General features: G+C 46.6%; 2 protein-coding genes across 2 annotated transcripts in view; one reads left to right on the forward strand and one right to left on the reverse strand.

Moving 5' to 3' along the window:
* Positions 1-4,033, reverse strand: part of LOC140722432 (uncharacterized) — a 358,127-nt gene extending 354,094 nt beyond the window's left edge. Inside the window, exons 1-3 of the mRNA XM_073037172.1 lie at positions 3,959-4,033; positions 3,114-3,180; positions 51-112 (exon numbers count right to left, since the gene is read on the reverse strand). The gene's annotated coding sequence lies outside the window, so the exon portion shown is untranslated. The remainder of the gene's footprint in view (positions 1-50; positions 113-3,113; positions 3,181-3,958) is intronic.
* LOC140722416 (uncharacterized) overlaps positions 3,465-16,069 on the forward strand; it is a 31,503-nt gene continuing 18,898 nt past the window's right edge. Inside the window, exons 1-3 of the mRNA XM_073037164.1 lie at positions 3,465-3,613; positions 10,404-10,684; positions 14,094-14,180. Coding sequence (XP_072893265.1) covers positions 3,465-3,613; positions 10,404-10,684; positions 14,094-14,180 — 517 coding nt within the window. The remainder of the gene's footprint in view (positions 3,614-10,403; positions 10,685-14,093; positions 14,181-16,069) is intronic.

Here is a 16,069-nt window from a genome sequence, read left to right on the forward strand (position 1 = left end):
CTAAAAACATTTAAACTTTGAAGGCAGATGTAATGATCTCAGTGAACAACCTTTTATTGAAACCTCACACATCACAGAACGATATGGGATAAGAAGGAGCCATCATACAGTCCTGGTAAGACATAAGACACAGGAACAGAATTAGGTGATTCGATCCATCTGGTCTTCCCCACCACTCAAACATGTCTGAGATTGATTCCAACACCATATTCCTGCCTTCCTCCTGCAACCCTGAAGTGACTTAGCAATCATGAATATGTAATCTTGTCATAAATACACTCAATGGCACCATCAACCTACCTCTGCGGCAACAGATTCTACAGATCAGACAGCTTTTGGCCATTTTTGTTCTCATCTCAATTTTAAACAGAAGCATTTTTATTCTGAGATTGTGCTGTAAGATTACAGACACTCCGTCTGATGGAAACATCCTCTCCATGACCACTGTATCCAGGCTTTTCAGCATTCAGTAGGTTTACTTACCACACTTCCCCCCACCACCACCCCCTTCGACCCTCTGAACTCCATTGAGCACAGGTCCAGAACCATCAAATGCTCCTCATACATAAAGCCAATTATTCCTGTGATTATTCTTGTAAACCTTCTTAGCAATAACTGCACTGAACACATTTCCTGGAATAACAGACAAATTGGTACCAGGATAATTCGCAGGGAAAAGTTGTGCTTTCTTTAATGTTCTACTATCACAGATGAGTCATTTCCATTCCCAGGTTAAAACAGGTCCATTTCAGGAAATATAAACCAGTCCAGGGTGAATGTAATAAAAATAAACTGGAATTACCAGAAACTCTAAGCAGGTAAGGAACACCTGGGGGGAGAGGAACAAACTTTACAATTCAGTTTAATAATGTTTTGTCAGAATGACTTCAAACGTTTACAGTTTTTAGTGCAGATCTCCAGCAACGTGAGATTCTGCCTGATTTCCACCGAGTGACAGACAGGTGACAGTGGGGGGGGGGGGGCGGGAATTTCCAAACACAGTTTGAACACCAAAACTCACGAGTCGATTTCTATTGGTGTAAACACAGATCAACACATTTACTCATAGCCTCTCCCTGTGAGGATGGACTGGTAACCCATCTTCTCCTCAGTAGCAGTCTTTGCTTCCAAAGGAACTCCAGAAAAAAAACCCATCTGATCCCAGACCAGGAATACTCTCTCAACACCTCTAAAGTCCAAGCAGCTCGATTCCTGCGTCCTTTTTACCTGGATCAAAAACTGTGATATCCACTTCCCAACCTCACAGGGTCAAACAGCTGAACCTGTCATTTAAAAACCCTGAGAGTCTCACACATCGTCCCCCACCCATCTCACAATCCCGGATTTCCCCACAACCAATGTCCAGCTGCTCGAAATTTCTGCTTCATTGCAGAAGGACGACTATTCAGCCCCATCTGTAGAAGCACAATCCAATGTTAAAGTTAAATCATCCACAGTTCCATATGGCTGGAACGCTGATCACAGGATTATAGCCCAAGTACCAACTCTCCCAGTACTCTTTGCTGCCAGTAAAATGCTGCAGTGTGTCAGCCCGTCACTGTTCATAAACTAGCACCTCCACACCAATACACAACAGAACTGGGACCTGATGACCCTCCGGCATTCCAGCTAACAATAACCGATTCTGGAAATGACTCAGCGAGGCCGAAGGTACAAAAGAACACTTCACAATGAAGACAAGGGTTGGAGGAAAGTTTGCTGATATATAACATTGAGGAGGTGGGATACAAGGCGGACTGAGGATGATCCAGATGGTTGATGTACATCACTGAAGCAGGGTTGGGGGGTGTGAGGAGACTGGACAGAGGTTGAACAAGATGAGCAGATGGAACCAGGTGGCAGAAGGGATCAAGGACGATCACTGATGTTCCTCCAGCAACACATAGGTACTGAATGAATAGTGCATACTATTGTACAAAAGATTCTAAAATGACAGAATTAGCAAAAATAACAAGAACTTTGCCAGATATACTTTGACCCTCACCAAAATTTTATCAACATGCCATAGAAATCTTCCCATCCGGACACTTCACGCTTTGCATGGTAACTCAACTCTGCTCCACCACTCAACCATGGCTGATATTTATTTCAACACCATATTCCCTCCTTTTCCATTTCGTAACGTTTAAGCTAAAATTGTAATGGCTGCCTTTACACTTCCTTGTGCTGCATTCAACAAATTCTCTGGTATTTCCTGGTAACAAAAACAAAATTCAGAAATAACTCAGTAAGTCAAAATACTTCACAATGAAGACAACGGTAGGAGAAAGATTGTTGATGAATAATCATTGGTGGGATACAGGCCGGACAGAGGTTGAACAAGATGGTTGATATTTCTCATTGAGATGATGAGATACAGGCTGGACAGAGGTTGAACAAGATGGTTGATATTTCTCATTGAGTTGGTGAGATACAGGCTGGACAGAGGTTGAACAAGATGGTTGATATTTCTCATTGAGGTGGTGGGATACAGGCCGGGCAGAGGTTGAACCAGATCGGCAGGGGATGAGCAAATGGAGCCAGATGGGAGAATGGGATGAAGGGCGATCTCTGATGTTCCTGCCGCAATACACAGACCCTGAAATAATAGTACGCACTAGTAGATAACAGATTCCAATATAACAAATCAAAAAACAAACAATAAGAACTTTGGTATATGTCCTTTTCTACTCTACACACTTTTTCAATGCACAGCAGAAAGTATTCCATCCCGATTCTTCATATATTCGTATGGCTACTGCTCTTCCTTTAACTGAATAAAATAGCGGAGAACTGTGGACACAGCTGAGCACATCATAGATACCAACCTCCCCTCCGTGGACTCTGTCTACACTTCTCACTACCACAGTAAAGCAAACAACATAATGAAAGATCCTCACAACCTTGGACATTCTCATTTCTAATGCCCCATAGGGGCGAAGAGAAAATAAAACAGAAACATTCCACCAGGCACAAGGACGGTGTCCATTCTGCTGTTAGAAGCGAACAGCGTGATGAGTGTACTCGTGACCTCACAGTCTAAATCGATGTGACCTTGCAGCACACATCTACCTGCACTGCACTTTCTCTGTAACCAGAATGATTTATTTTACCTCAATGTACCACTGCAATGTATTGATCTGTGTGGAGAATACCGGAGACACGATCTTCACTCTACCTCTGTACATGGAAAACAAAACAAAGATTCCCCATTTCAATCGTGTGGAAATATTAGACAGCCTGGGTTGCTTCTTTGGAAATTCCGGAGGGAGTGTGCACAATTCAGAGAAACTCAGGTAAATGAAAAAAATACTTAATTCTTGCATTAATAGGGCCAGATATCGGGAAACGCTGTCAGTATTTTGACAAGTCGTAGTCATGGAAAGAAGACGGATGTAAACTTCCCAGCCCCCCGGGAGGACGTGAGAGATCTGGATCTCACTGTCCTGTCTGAACGGGGAAAGATGGAACTACTCATACACATGGAGGAGTCTCCCGAGGGTGTGATTACTCTGTTTAACCCTCGAGTCTGCAAGAACAAAACAGGCCGAACGGCCGCTTCCAGCGAGCTGGAAATATGTAAAGCAATTATCGACCCCAGGCGTCGATCCAGGTGAAGTTTGGATCCGATACCGGGCAGGGTGATGGAGGTAAAGTTCCCCAGGTACATCTTAATGGATGGGTTCAGTCTCGGCATCAACACCTCATCCCGCTCCTGGGACCAGAACACGGGGGGCTGAGCGGCGCTTCATCTCAGTCGGTTCCGTGTGAAGGTCCCATAACCCGGACCGACCACGACAGGTTGTGTCCAGGAAGTCGGACGAGGCCGCCAGTTCAGGGAAGTTAACGGGACTCTCTGCCCAACATCAGGTTTCCCTCCCCCGGGATCGGCTTCAGTATTCACCGATGTGAAATTGTCAGTTGCGTTCAACCCCTAGTGACCGGCCTCAATACTCACCGATGAGAACTTGATCAATTTGTCCCACAGACAGCGATCGTTCCTCCGGCTCCCAGCAGACGATCCGCTTCAACAGAGAACGGAACGAAAACCCCGCCCATCCGGAAACTGTGAAACGGGGGCGGGGCCTCGGAAGCGAAAACCTGAGATACTGCAGATCTGCGTCTGAAATGGGAGCGAGAAACTGGATCACGTGACGGGTGGAGGGTCTCCCACCTGAACCGGTGACTCTGCTCCTCGCCCCTCACACGCTGCCCGAACTACCTGCCGCATCTTACACCAGCTACATTTTTGATTTTTCCTGCTGTACCTTCCCGTCCCCATCTCTCCATCCCCCGGTTCTCAGAGTTACGGGTTTGATTCACATCCCGGTCCGATCCACAATTCCCAGCCGATTTGTGCAGGTTTCATTGAAGTCGCTTCTATTTTTATAAACACTAATTCCTAATCACATTCCTCCGGGGCCTCACTGGACAGGAACACGGAAACATCAAGTGAGAAACAGCAGCACCAACACCGTCAGCAAGATGGCGGCTGCTCTCCCTTCCTAGCAACGTATTTCTATCCACTCCTCGATCCCGTTCGGTCTCCACGCATCTGCTGTCCTCTGTCACTATTTCCACCTTTCCACTTCCCCGTCACCTGGATTCACTGACTCCCCAGTTACTGCCCCGTCCCGACCCCTCACCTCTTTTCTCTATTTCCCGTCCATTCTGAGTCCAGAGGGAGGGTCTCGGCCCGAAATGTTGACGGTCCATTTCCCTCCACAGATGCCACCCGACCCACTGAGTTCCTCTGGCGGTTTGTTCTTTGGTCGATATAATCCGTGTTAGTATGGGGAGCGGGATTTTACACCAAATACTCTGCAGTTGCTGGGGTCAAAGAAACACGCACATCACGCTGGAGGAACTCAGCAGGTCGGCCAGCAGCCGTGGAAACGAACAGTCAACGATTCGGGCCGAGACCCTTCGGCAGGACTGAGAGGGAGGGGGCAGAGGCCCTATAACGAAGGTGGGGGTAGGGTAGGAAAGAGATGGCTGGTAGGTTCCAGGTGAAAAAGTAGTAAAGGGAAAGATCAAGGGGTGGGGATGGGGAAGCAGAGAGGTGATAGGGAGGAAAGGTAAAGAAGGTAAAGCACTATGTGTAGTAGAAGCAGGCAGAACGATGAGAGAGGTGATAGGCAGCTGGAGGAGGAGGCAGAGTGAAACTGGGATGGAGCCACATGCAAAAATGTTTTTCCCTATTCCCAGTTCCTCGGTCTCCGCTGCATCTACCCCCGGGACAAGGCTTTCCATTCCAGGACATCTCTAATTTCCTCTTTATTTAAGAATCGTGGTTTCCCTTCTGCCGTCATCAATGATGCTCTCACCCGCACCTTCTCCATTTCCCGCACTTCGGCCCTCACCCCATCCTCCCTTCACCACAACAGGATCCCAGTTCCCCTTGTCCTGACATACCACCCCCACCAACCTCCGGATCCAGTATATTATACACCCCGACTTCCACCACTTTCAACAGGACCCCACCACTAAGCACATCTTTCCCTCTCTACCCCTCTCTGCTTTTCGCAGGGATCGTTCCCTCCGCAACTACCTGGTCCCCACGTCCCTCCCCACAGATCTCCCACCTGGTACTTATCCTTGCCAGTGTAAGTGCTACAACTGTCCCTACACCTCCTCTCTTACCACCATTCAGGGCCCCAAACAGTCCTTCCAGTTGAGACAACAATTCACTGGTGAGTCGGTTGGGGTCATTTATTGCACCCGGTGCTCCTGCTGCGGCTCTTCCACATCGGCAAGACCCGACGCAGATTGGGGGATCGCTTCTTCGAGACAGGATCTCCCGGTTCCCACTCACTTCAACTCTGCTTCACATTCCCATTTGGACACGTCCATACATGGCCTCTTCTACCGCCATGATGAAGCCAAACTCAGGCTGGAGGAGCAACACCTCATATACCGACTGGGTAGTCTCCAGCCCCTTGGCATGAACGTTGAATCCAAAGCAACACACACAAAATGCTGGAGTATCTCAACACAACACGCAGTATGTATGGAAAAGAGTAAACTGTCGACATTTTGGACCATGAGCCTTTTTTCATTCCTGAGGAGGAGGGGAAGTGATCTGAATAAAAACGTCGGGATGGAGAAAGAGGGGAGGTGGAAGGTGATTGGTGAAGTCAAGTGATGGACAGGTTAAGGGCTGGAGAATAAAGAATCTTAGAGTTGTCAATAGGAGAAAGGCAAGGAGTGGACCCGGTGGGAATTAATAGGGTGGTCAGCAGAAATGGAAGTTCAGAGTGGGGAATAGAGAAATGGGTGGGGGTCGGAATTTGTTTACTGGAAGGAGAATTCAATATTCATACAATCAGGTTGGAGGGTACCCAGATGGAATACAAAGTGTTGCTCCTCCACCCTGAGGGCGGTCTAATCTTGGCACAAGAGGAGGCCATTGATCGAGACGTCGGAATGGGAATCAGAATTAAAATGTTTGGCCGCTGCAAAGTCTCCCTTGTGGCAGATGATAGAGAGATTCTCGACATAACGGTCTCCCAATTGATGGTGGGTCTCACCAGTGTGAAGGAGGCCGCAGCGGGTGCACCGGACACAATAGATGACCCCAGCAGATTCGCAGGTGAAGTGTTGCCTCACCTGGAAGGACTGCTTTGAGTCTGAATGGAGGTGAGGGAGGAGGTGTACGGGTAGGTGTAGCCCTTAGGCCGTATGCAGGGATAAGTATCTGGAGGAAGATTAATGAGGAGGGATGAATGAACAAGGGGATTGTGGATTGAGTGATCTCTGTTGACCCTTGTTTGTGACATCCTAAACAGATTTGCATGAATGCAATCCCTACATTCATTAGTTATCTCTTTATTGCAACAGAAACATCATATATTCCATACAGTGAATGCTCAAAGCATCCGGGCCTCCACACCAACTCCTGAGGCCACTGAGGGGCGGTGACCAGAGAGTGATAAAAATGTTCAACACTCTGCAGCTCTGCTGGGCTGTTACCCTGGTGATGGAGGAAGTGGCTGAGCAGAACTAACTGAAAATAGGAAATAAGGAACAACCTCACACGCTTTGAGTTTCATTGTGACAAAGATGAATACTGAGCTCTCAGCCATTTTGTAATGTGGAAGCTCAAATTCTAATGGCAGTTTTAACCCTGTCTAGAGGTGCCTCCAGTAAATCTGTCGGTACTTTCATCTCTACAGAAATTCCAGCAGTGCAGAAGGTATTCCAAAATCAAAACACATTGTTGGATGCGGCCTGCCTGTTCCAAATGTCAACTATAGGATATTTACAAAGGACATCACACAATGCATTGTGGTGTTTATCGTTAAGTGTCCTTCTTTGTTCAATTAAGTGGTTAAAAATTACATTATATTCCTGTGTCTGCGAATAATCTATAACTACGATCAATCCCCGGCATTGATATAGGTGATATTCAGAACCTGCTCCCGGACAGAAGGGTGGAAGAGAAGGTCCCCAGATACAACTGAATATATTGCGATTGTGATCTCAGATCCTGGACTCCGATCCTGTTGAAAAGATCGTGTCCATATTCACTCTATCCACTCCTCAGGATTTCATTGACATTTGTAGTTCCAGAGTCACAACCCCTCTATTGAGAACAGCCTGAGAGACACCAACCTTCCCTCATACTTAAAACTTTTCATTCCAGAATCTCTCTTGTGAGATTTGTAAACAACTGTAATGAGCACATTTCTACGCATAACAGACAAGTTGGTGGCAGAATAATTTACTGCGGGAAACTGTGTTTTCTGTGCACAGATACTGTGCAGCTTAATGTGAAAAAGACTAAGGAGCTGTGGAGGGCTAAGGCACCGGTGACCCCTGTTTCCATCCAAGGGGTCAGTGTGGACATGGTGGAGGATTACCAATACCTGAGGATACGAATTGGCAATACACTGGACCGGTCAAAGAACACTGAGGCTGTCTACAAGAAGGGTCAGAGCCGTCTGTATTTCCTGAGGAGACTGAGGTCCTTTAACATCTGCCGGACGATGCTGAGGATGTTCGACAGTCTGTGGTGGCCAGTGTTATCATGTTTGCTGTTGTGTGCTGGGGCAGCAGGCTGAGGGTAGCAGACACCAGCAGAATCAACAAACTCATTCGTAAGGCCAGTGATGTTGTGGGGGTGGAACTGGACTCTCTGACGGTGGTGTCTGAAAAGAGGATGCTGTCCAGGTTGCATGCCTTCTTGGACAATGTCTCCCATCCGCTCCATAATGTACTGGTTAGGCACAGGAGTACATTCAGCCAGAGACTCATTCCACCGAGATGTAACACTGAGCGTCATAGGAAGTCATTCCTACCTGTGGCCATCAAACTTTACAACTCCTCCCTCGGAGTGTCAGAAACCCTTAGCCAATAGGCTGGTCCTGGACTAATTTCCACTTGACATTATTAACATTATTATTTAATTATTTATGGCTTTATATTGCTATATTTCTAGACTACTCTTGGTTGGTGCGACTGCAACGAAACCCATTTTCCCTCGGGATCAATAAAGTATATCTGTCTGTCTGTCTGTCTGTCTGTTTCCTTACTGCCTTTTTAACAGTCACAAAATATCTCCCAATGTTCAATGTGCCTATCTATGCATGGAGTCGGAAGAGATGGGAGAGATTTTCAACAAATTCTCTGTGCCTGTGTTTCCTTGGGAGACAGAAAGAGACTGTAGAAATGACGAAAGCCAGTCAAGTCGTGGATTGTGCAAGGATCACACAACAGGTGCTTGCTGTCTTGAGGTGAATTAGGATGGATAAATCCCCACGAATAAGGTAGAGGCTGCAGGAGCCCTGCCGGACACGGATGTTGCTGGTATTTAAGGAGTAGAGTCACAGGGGTAGGTTGAACAGGTTCGAAATTGTTTCCCTGGAGCATAGGAGAATGTGGGGAGATGCTAGCAGGGGTTCCCAAGCTTTTATTTGTCATAGACACCTACCAGTGACGGGAGGGTCTGTGGACCCCAGGTTTGGAAAACCTGCTAGAGATATACAAAACTAAGATGGTAGAAATAGGATGAATGCCGGTAGGCTTTTGCCCGTTATGTCCGGTGTGGTGATGGGTTTGGGGCAAAAAGTGAAATATTTAAGGGGAATCGGAGTAGGAACTATTTCACTCAGAGGGTGGCACGAATGCGGATGCGGGTTTCAAATGCAGTATATAGGAGAAGTTTGTATGGATGAGGGAGGTATTGGGGGATATGGTCTGGGTTCATGTGGATGGGTCTAGGCAGAGAATGGCACAGACTAGATGGGCCGAAATGCCTGTTTCTGTGCTGTAAGAGAATGGATTACATTGTGCGTTCTACGCAAGTCTATTTCCCAGGAGCCTTAAAGCATTTCAAAGCAATGTTCGAAAACGCTGCAAACACACGAAACACTCTGGAGATAAAGAATTCTATGGAGAGGAACAAAGTTAATGCTTCAGCTCCAGCCCCCTGTGTCGGAATGGCTTCAAGCAATTCCTGACCTGATTTCAGGTCTCCAATAACTCGAGTGTTCCTTTAATTTCCAGCTGCTCACAAATAGGCGACAGGTGAGAATACGGAACCCGAGGTAGATAACCAACGATGCAATCAGTACACAGCTCGTTCCAGGTACTCACTCGCTCTGTGTATTGAGATTACCTGTCTGGTCTCTCTGATCTCTCTGCTCCATTGTATCTGTGCCCTCTGGGTTTGGACTCCCCAACCTTGGGGAATAATCCTTGGTATATTTGACTGGGCATCAACGGCTTTGCAGACTACGTTAGGGAAAATAGCTCTGACTGTAGCAGTGAAGCCCTCACACCTCCTCCCACCCCCCACCACCTTGCACTAAACAATGCTTCGAGGCAAACAACACAAACCAGCCACGAAAGCTACACCTTCCTACGTTTGAACGGATTTCAACCGGTACATTTAAAGTCAGGGAAATGTATACGATATTTATCCTGAAACTACTTTCTTCCCGCAAACATCCACCAAAACAGAGGAGTGCCCTAAGGAACGAATGACAGTTAGATGTTAGCACCCCAAAGCCGCCCCCCAAGCTCCCCCTCCCATGCATGAGCAGCAGCAAAGCAGCAACTCCACCACCCCAACAGCAAAAAATGCATCGGCAACCCCACCGAACACTCAAGCGTGCAGCAAAGCATCAATAAAAACACAGATTTGCAGTACCCCAAAAACAAATTTTCCTGGTAATTCGACACACCACAGGCCCACCCCCCATCTCTCTCTCTCTCTCTCTCTCTCTCTCCTCTCTCTCTCTCTCTCTCTCTCTCTCATCTCTCTCTCTCTCTCTCTCTCTCTCTCTCCTCTCTCTCTCTCTCTCTCTCTCTCTCTCTCTCCTCTCCCTCCCTCCCTCTCTCCCGTTCTGTCTCTCTGTCTTTGTCTCTCTGTCTCACTCTCTCTCCCCCCACCTAATTAGGGAGAAAGAGGTGAGAGCCACTCTCTGTAACAACAATGAAAGGACCCTGCAGAGATCCAACCCCTGTGAGGCTGCCGGGCCGGTAAACATCCCAGGACGAGTGCTCCGGCCGTGGGCACACCAGCTCACTGATGGCTTCACGGCCATTGTTAACACTTCATTTATGCAGGCTTCAAATCAGCCAGCATCATCTCTGCACCAGGAACTCTACACCTTCAGAATGAAACAACTACCACCCGGTGGAACTGCCGCCAGTCATCACAAAGAGCGTGAAACGGCCGGTAATGGCACATAGCAAAACTCCAATCCTGCCACACTGGTTACTCACCCAGTGTGAGTCTTACTGACAGAACCGCTCTGTAACAAACTCCAACTCTACCATCTAAATACAGCCCTGTGCAACTGGGTGTTGGACTACGGACTCAACCGGCTTCAGAAAGTCAGAATATACAGCTGCTCCTCATTTTTGTACCTGCATGAGATCCACAGCAACAATTATTTCGTTCCCTTTTACAACAGTTCACTGGATTGACATTAAAACAATTCTGAATCTTGAACCTTGGGGGAAATACTACGACCACCACATTATCTATACACCCTCCTGATTTTATAAACTCCTGCAATGTTACCCCCATTCTCCTGTGGAATAAAGATCCAGATCGGCCAACCACTCCCTATAACTCGGCACTCTAGTCCAGGCATCATCGTAACCAAACTCGTCTGCGCCCTGATAATGGCTTTCCTACGATAGTATGAAAAGAAAACACGTATTTTTCGATGGCAACACGAGTGAATCTGCAGATGCTGGAAATAAATAAAAACACAAAATGTTGGCAGAACTCAATAGGCAAGACAGCATCTATGGGAGGAGGTAGTGACGACGTTTCGGGCCGAAACCCTTCATCAACCCTACTGAAGATGAAGAGAACTCCTGATCAAGGGTTTCGGCCCGAAACGCCGTCACTACCTCCTCCCATAGATGCTGTCTGGCCTGCTGAGTTCTGCCAACATTTTGTGTTTTTTACGTAATTTTCGATGTAGTCTTACCAACAATTTATATAACTATAATATAATGTCCATAATCGAGAACTCAATGCCCCAACTGATGAAGGCCGGCATGATTAAAGCCTTCTTCTTCACCCCGGTACTGCACATCCACTTTCAGTGAACTGTACACCTGTACTCCCAGATCGCTCTGTTCCACAACACTCCATGACCTCCCATTCACTATACCAGTCCCCACCCTGGTTTGACTGCCAAAAATCACCATCTCTCACTTGTCCAAGTCGAAACCATTTGCCATTTCTCAGCCCATCTCTATAACTGACTCAAGGGCCCCTTGAAATTATTTGTAACCTGTTGCAATATGAAAAAAGACTCGCAAATTAGTATCAAACTTGCTAAAGGTGCCAGGTACATTCATGCCAAATCAACGGCATGAGTAATGAATTACAGAGGTCCCAATACTGACACGCATATCCCACTCTTCACAGGCCTCCATTCGCTAAATCCAATTTCAGTCATCTCCCTCTGATTCCTGTCATTGAACCCGGTGTGAAACCACCTCGCAAGGTCTCCGCGAATCCCACGTGATCGAACCTTCCAGATGAGCTGCCACACAGGATCTTGTTAGAGGCTTCACCAAAGTCCACTTAGACAAAATCTCTGCCCTACGTCATCTATCTCCATCGTTACCATTTCGGACATCTCCAGAATATTTGAGAGGTATGATGCCCCACTGGGAATTGCAGACGGTATTTACCCCATAACCACTGTCTAACCACCCGAGACCTCAGCTTCACTGCAGACTGATGAAATTCCAATCCGTGCTGTAGAATTACCATCCCGGATTGAAGTCCATATACTGTGAGTTGCATGTTCATAGAGACTTCATCCCTACATTATAACCCAGTCACAGTTGCTTTGTTGCCGGCTATTTGCCGTTGTGTTCCTCCCATTTTCGATTCACAAACTAAGGTGAGAGGGGATCCTAAGGACCTTCTGCCTCCGCTGTTGTTCAGGCTGGTTTACCGGGCTGTAGATTGTGAGAAGATACGGATACACTTCAGCTTGTCTCAGCGGCTAAACTATCTTTGATCACTGTCTTCTTGCACTGTGGGATCTTGCCCAGCACAGTTGGCTACGATGTTTCCCTCAGGGTAGCAGAAACACAATGTAAAATTATAAAATAGAAAATGCTGGGAACTCAGAGCCTTGCTTCAGAGTTTAGTAAATTGGTCGGGAAGATCCTGAGAGACAGGATTCATGGACATTTAGATAGTAATAATATGATAAGGAATAGTCAGCTTGGGTTAGTCAAAGGCAGGTCGTGCCTTACGAACCTGATTAAATTTTTTGAGGATGTGACTAAACACATTGATGAAGGAAGAGCAGTAGATGTAGTGTACATGCATTTGAGCAAGGCATTTGATAAGGTACCCCATGCAAGGCTTATTAAGCAAGTAAGGAGGCATGGGATCTAATGGCAGATTGCTTTGTGGATCCAGAACTGGTTTGCCAATAGAAAACAAAGAGTGGTTATAGATGGGTCACATTCTGCATGGAAAACGGTGACCAGTGCTGCGCTTCCAGGATCTGTTCTGGCACCACTTCTCTTCGTAATTGTTGTAAATGACCTGGATGAGGAAGTGAAGGGATGGGTTAGTAAATTTGCTGATAACACAAAATTTGGTGTGTTGTGGATAGTGTGGAGGGCTGTTGGAGGTTACAGCGGGACATTGATAGGATTCAAAACTGGGCTGAGTAGTGACAGATGGAGTTCAACCAAGATAATTGTGAGGTGGTTCACATTGTTAGGTCAAATATAATGGAAGAATATAGTATTAATGGCAAGAGTCTTGGCAGTGTGGTGGATCAGAGGGATCTTGGGATCCGAGTCCATAGGACACTCAAAGCTGCTGCGCAGGTTGACTCTGTGGTTCAGAAGGCATGTGGTGTATTGACCTTCATCAATCGTGGGATTGAGTTCAAGACCCAAGAGGTAATATTACAGCTATATAGGATCCTACTGTACTGTGCTCACTTCTGGTCGCCTCACTGCAGGAAAGATGTGGAAAACATAGAAAGGGTGCAAAAGATATTTACAAGGATTTTTCTGGATTGAGAGCAACCCTTATGGGAATAGGCTGGGCGAACTTGGTCTTTTCTTCTTGAAATGGAAGATGAGAGGTGACCTGAGAGAGGTGTATTAGATGATGAGAGGGATTGATCGTGTGGATTGTCAGAGGCTTTTTCTCAGGGCAGAGTTTTAAAATACTTGGAAGTAGGTACAGAGGCGATGTCAGGGCTCAGTTTCTATTACGCAGACAGTGGTGAGTGCGAGGAATGGGCTGCTGGCGGCCGTGGTGGAGGCGGATACAGGACGGTCTTTTAAGAGACTTCTGGATAGTAATGTGAAGCTTAGAAGAATGGAGGGCTGATGGGTAACCCTAGGAAATCTCTAAAGTAAGTTCATGTTTGGGACAGCACTGTTGGCCGAAGGGCCTGTGCACTATGCTCTAGGTTCCCTATGTTTCTATGCTTCTGTGTTCTCAGTTCATTCCATACAGTCAGTGCTCACAGCATCCATTCCTCCCACTATCACTCTGTTGCATTTACTCCCAAGGCCACTCTCCCTGCCCTGAGCGGCGGTGACCACAAAGCGATAAAAATGTGGAACTCTTCTTGCAGCTCTGGTGGGCTGTTACCCTGGAAACGGAGGAAGTGGCTCACCAAAAATAACCGAAAAAGGAATTAACAAACTCAACATCGTATGCTGTGAGTTTAGTTATGACAAAATTTAACACTGCAGCCATTTTGAAATGAAGAATCTAAAAATTGTGAAGTCTGCCTTTAACGTGCTACATTCAATTAATCGTCTAGTAGCTCTGGCTAACAAAAATGATCAATAATTAGCGATCAATAATATATTAACCACTGCCGTGAATACACCTAGTGAGAGCCTCAATCACCATCTGTTGCAACAAACTCCACAAATCGACAAATAAAGGGGAACATAAATCATTGTTGCTCTGGATCTCATGCAGGAACAAAAATCACAAAGAGATAAATATCAGCATTATATAAAAACATCTCATAGCTTAAAACATTGGTAGTATGTCCATAAAGTGACGTTAGGCACAGGAGTATCTGTACATATGGTGGGTGCCAGGAAATGTTAAACTCGGGGTAATGAGGGTGTGGTGGGGTGAGTTTGTGGGTTGGGGTGTACCCGGCCTTGAGCCCTTCTCTCTCTACGTCATCTCATTGATATGTGATGGACCCCACAACTGTCGTGTCTTTGGCGAACTTGACAATGTGATTCCCCGGGTGTTTGGCCGTGCGGTCATGTGTGAACAGAGTGTACAGCAATGGGCTCAGCACACAGCCTGTGTTGAGGATGATTGGGAGTGAGGAGCAGTTGTACATCCTGACTTTCTAAAGCCGGTTGTTTCAACAGTCCAACACCCGGTTGCACAGGGCTGTATTCACATGGTACTGCAAATCTGTATTTTTATTGATGCATTGCTGCACGCCTAAGTGTTCGGTGGGGGTTCCAGACGTTTTTTGTTTGGTGGGGGGGGGGGGTTGTTGCTTTGGTTATTCGGAGACACAAGAATTTAATGGAATTTTTAACCACTTAATTGAACAAGGAAGGACACTTAACGATAATCACCACAATGTATTGTGTGATGTCCTTTGTAAATATCCTATAGCTGACATTTGAAACAGACAGGCCGCATCCAACAATGTGTTTTGATTTTGGAACAGCTTTGGCACTGCTGGAAGTTCTGTCGAGATGAAACTACCAACAGATTTACTGGAGGCATCTCATGACAGGGTTAAAACAGCCATTAGAATTTCAGCTCCACATTACAAAATGGCTGAGAGCTCAGTATTCATCTTTGTCACAATTAAACTCAACGTATGTGAGGTTGTTCCTTATTTCCTATTTTTAGTTAGTTCTGCTCAGCCACTTCCTCCATCACCAGGGGAACAGCCCAGCAGAGCTGCAGAGTGTTGAACATTTTTATCGCTCTCTGGTCACTGCCCCTCAGTGGCCTCAGGAGCCGGTGTGGAGGCCCGGATGCCTTGAGCAATCACTGCATGGAATATGTGATGTTTATGTTGCAATAAAAAGATAACTAATGATTGTAGGGAATGCATTTATGCAAATCTGTTTAGGACAAACAGGGTTCACTCCCTCCACAATCCCCTTGTTCATACATCCCTCCTCACTAATCTTCCTCCAGATACTTATCCCTGCATACGCCCTAAGTGCTACCCCTACCCGTACACCCCTCCCTCACCTCCATTCAGACACAAAACAGTCCTTCCAGGTGAGGCAACACTTCACCTGGGAATCGGCTGGGGTCATCTATTGTGTCCGGTGCTCCCGATGCAGCCTCCTTCACACTGGTGAGACCCGCAATAAATTGGGAGGTCGTTTTGTCGAGCATCTCTGTATCATCTGCCACAAGGGAGACTTTGCAGTGGCCAAACATGTTATTTCTGATTCCCATTCCGACGCTTGATCCATGGCCTCCTCTTGTGCCAAGATGAGACCGGCCTCAGTGTGGAGGAACAACACTTTATATTCCATCTGGGTACCCTCCAACCTGGTTGTATGAACATTGAATTCTCCTTCCAGTAAACAAATTCCAACC

The sequence above is a fragment of the Hemitrygon akajei genome, unplaced genomic scaffold (genome assembly GCF_048418815.1).
Source record: "Hemitrygon akajei unplaced genomic scaffold, sHemAka1.3 Scf000077, whole genome shotgun sequence".
NCBI classification, from domain to species: domain Eukaryota; kingdom Metazoa; phylum Chordata; class Chondrichthyes; order Myliobatiformes; family Dasyatidae; genus Hemitrygon; species Hemitrygon akajei.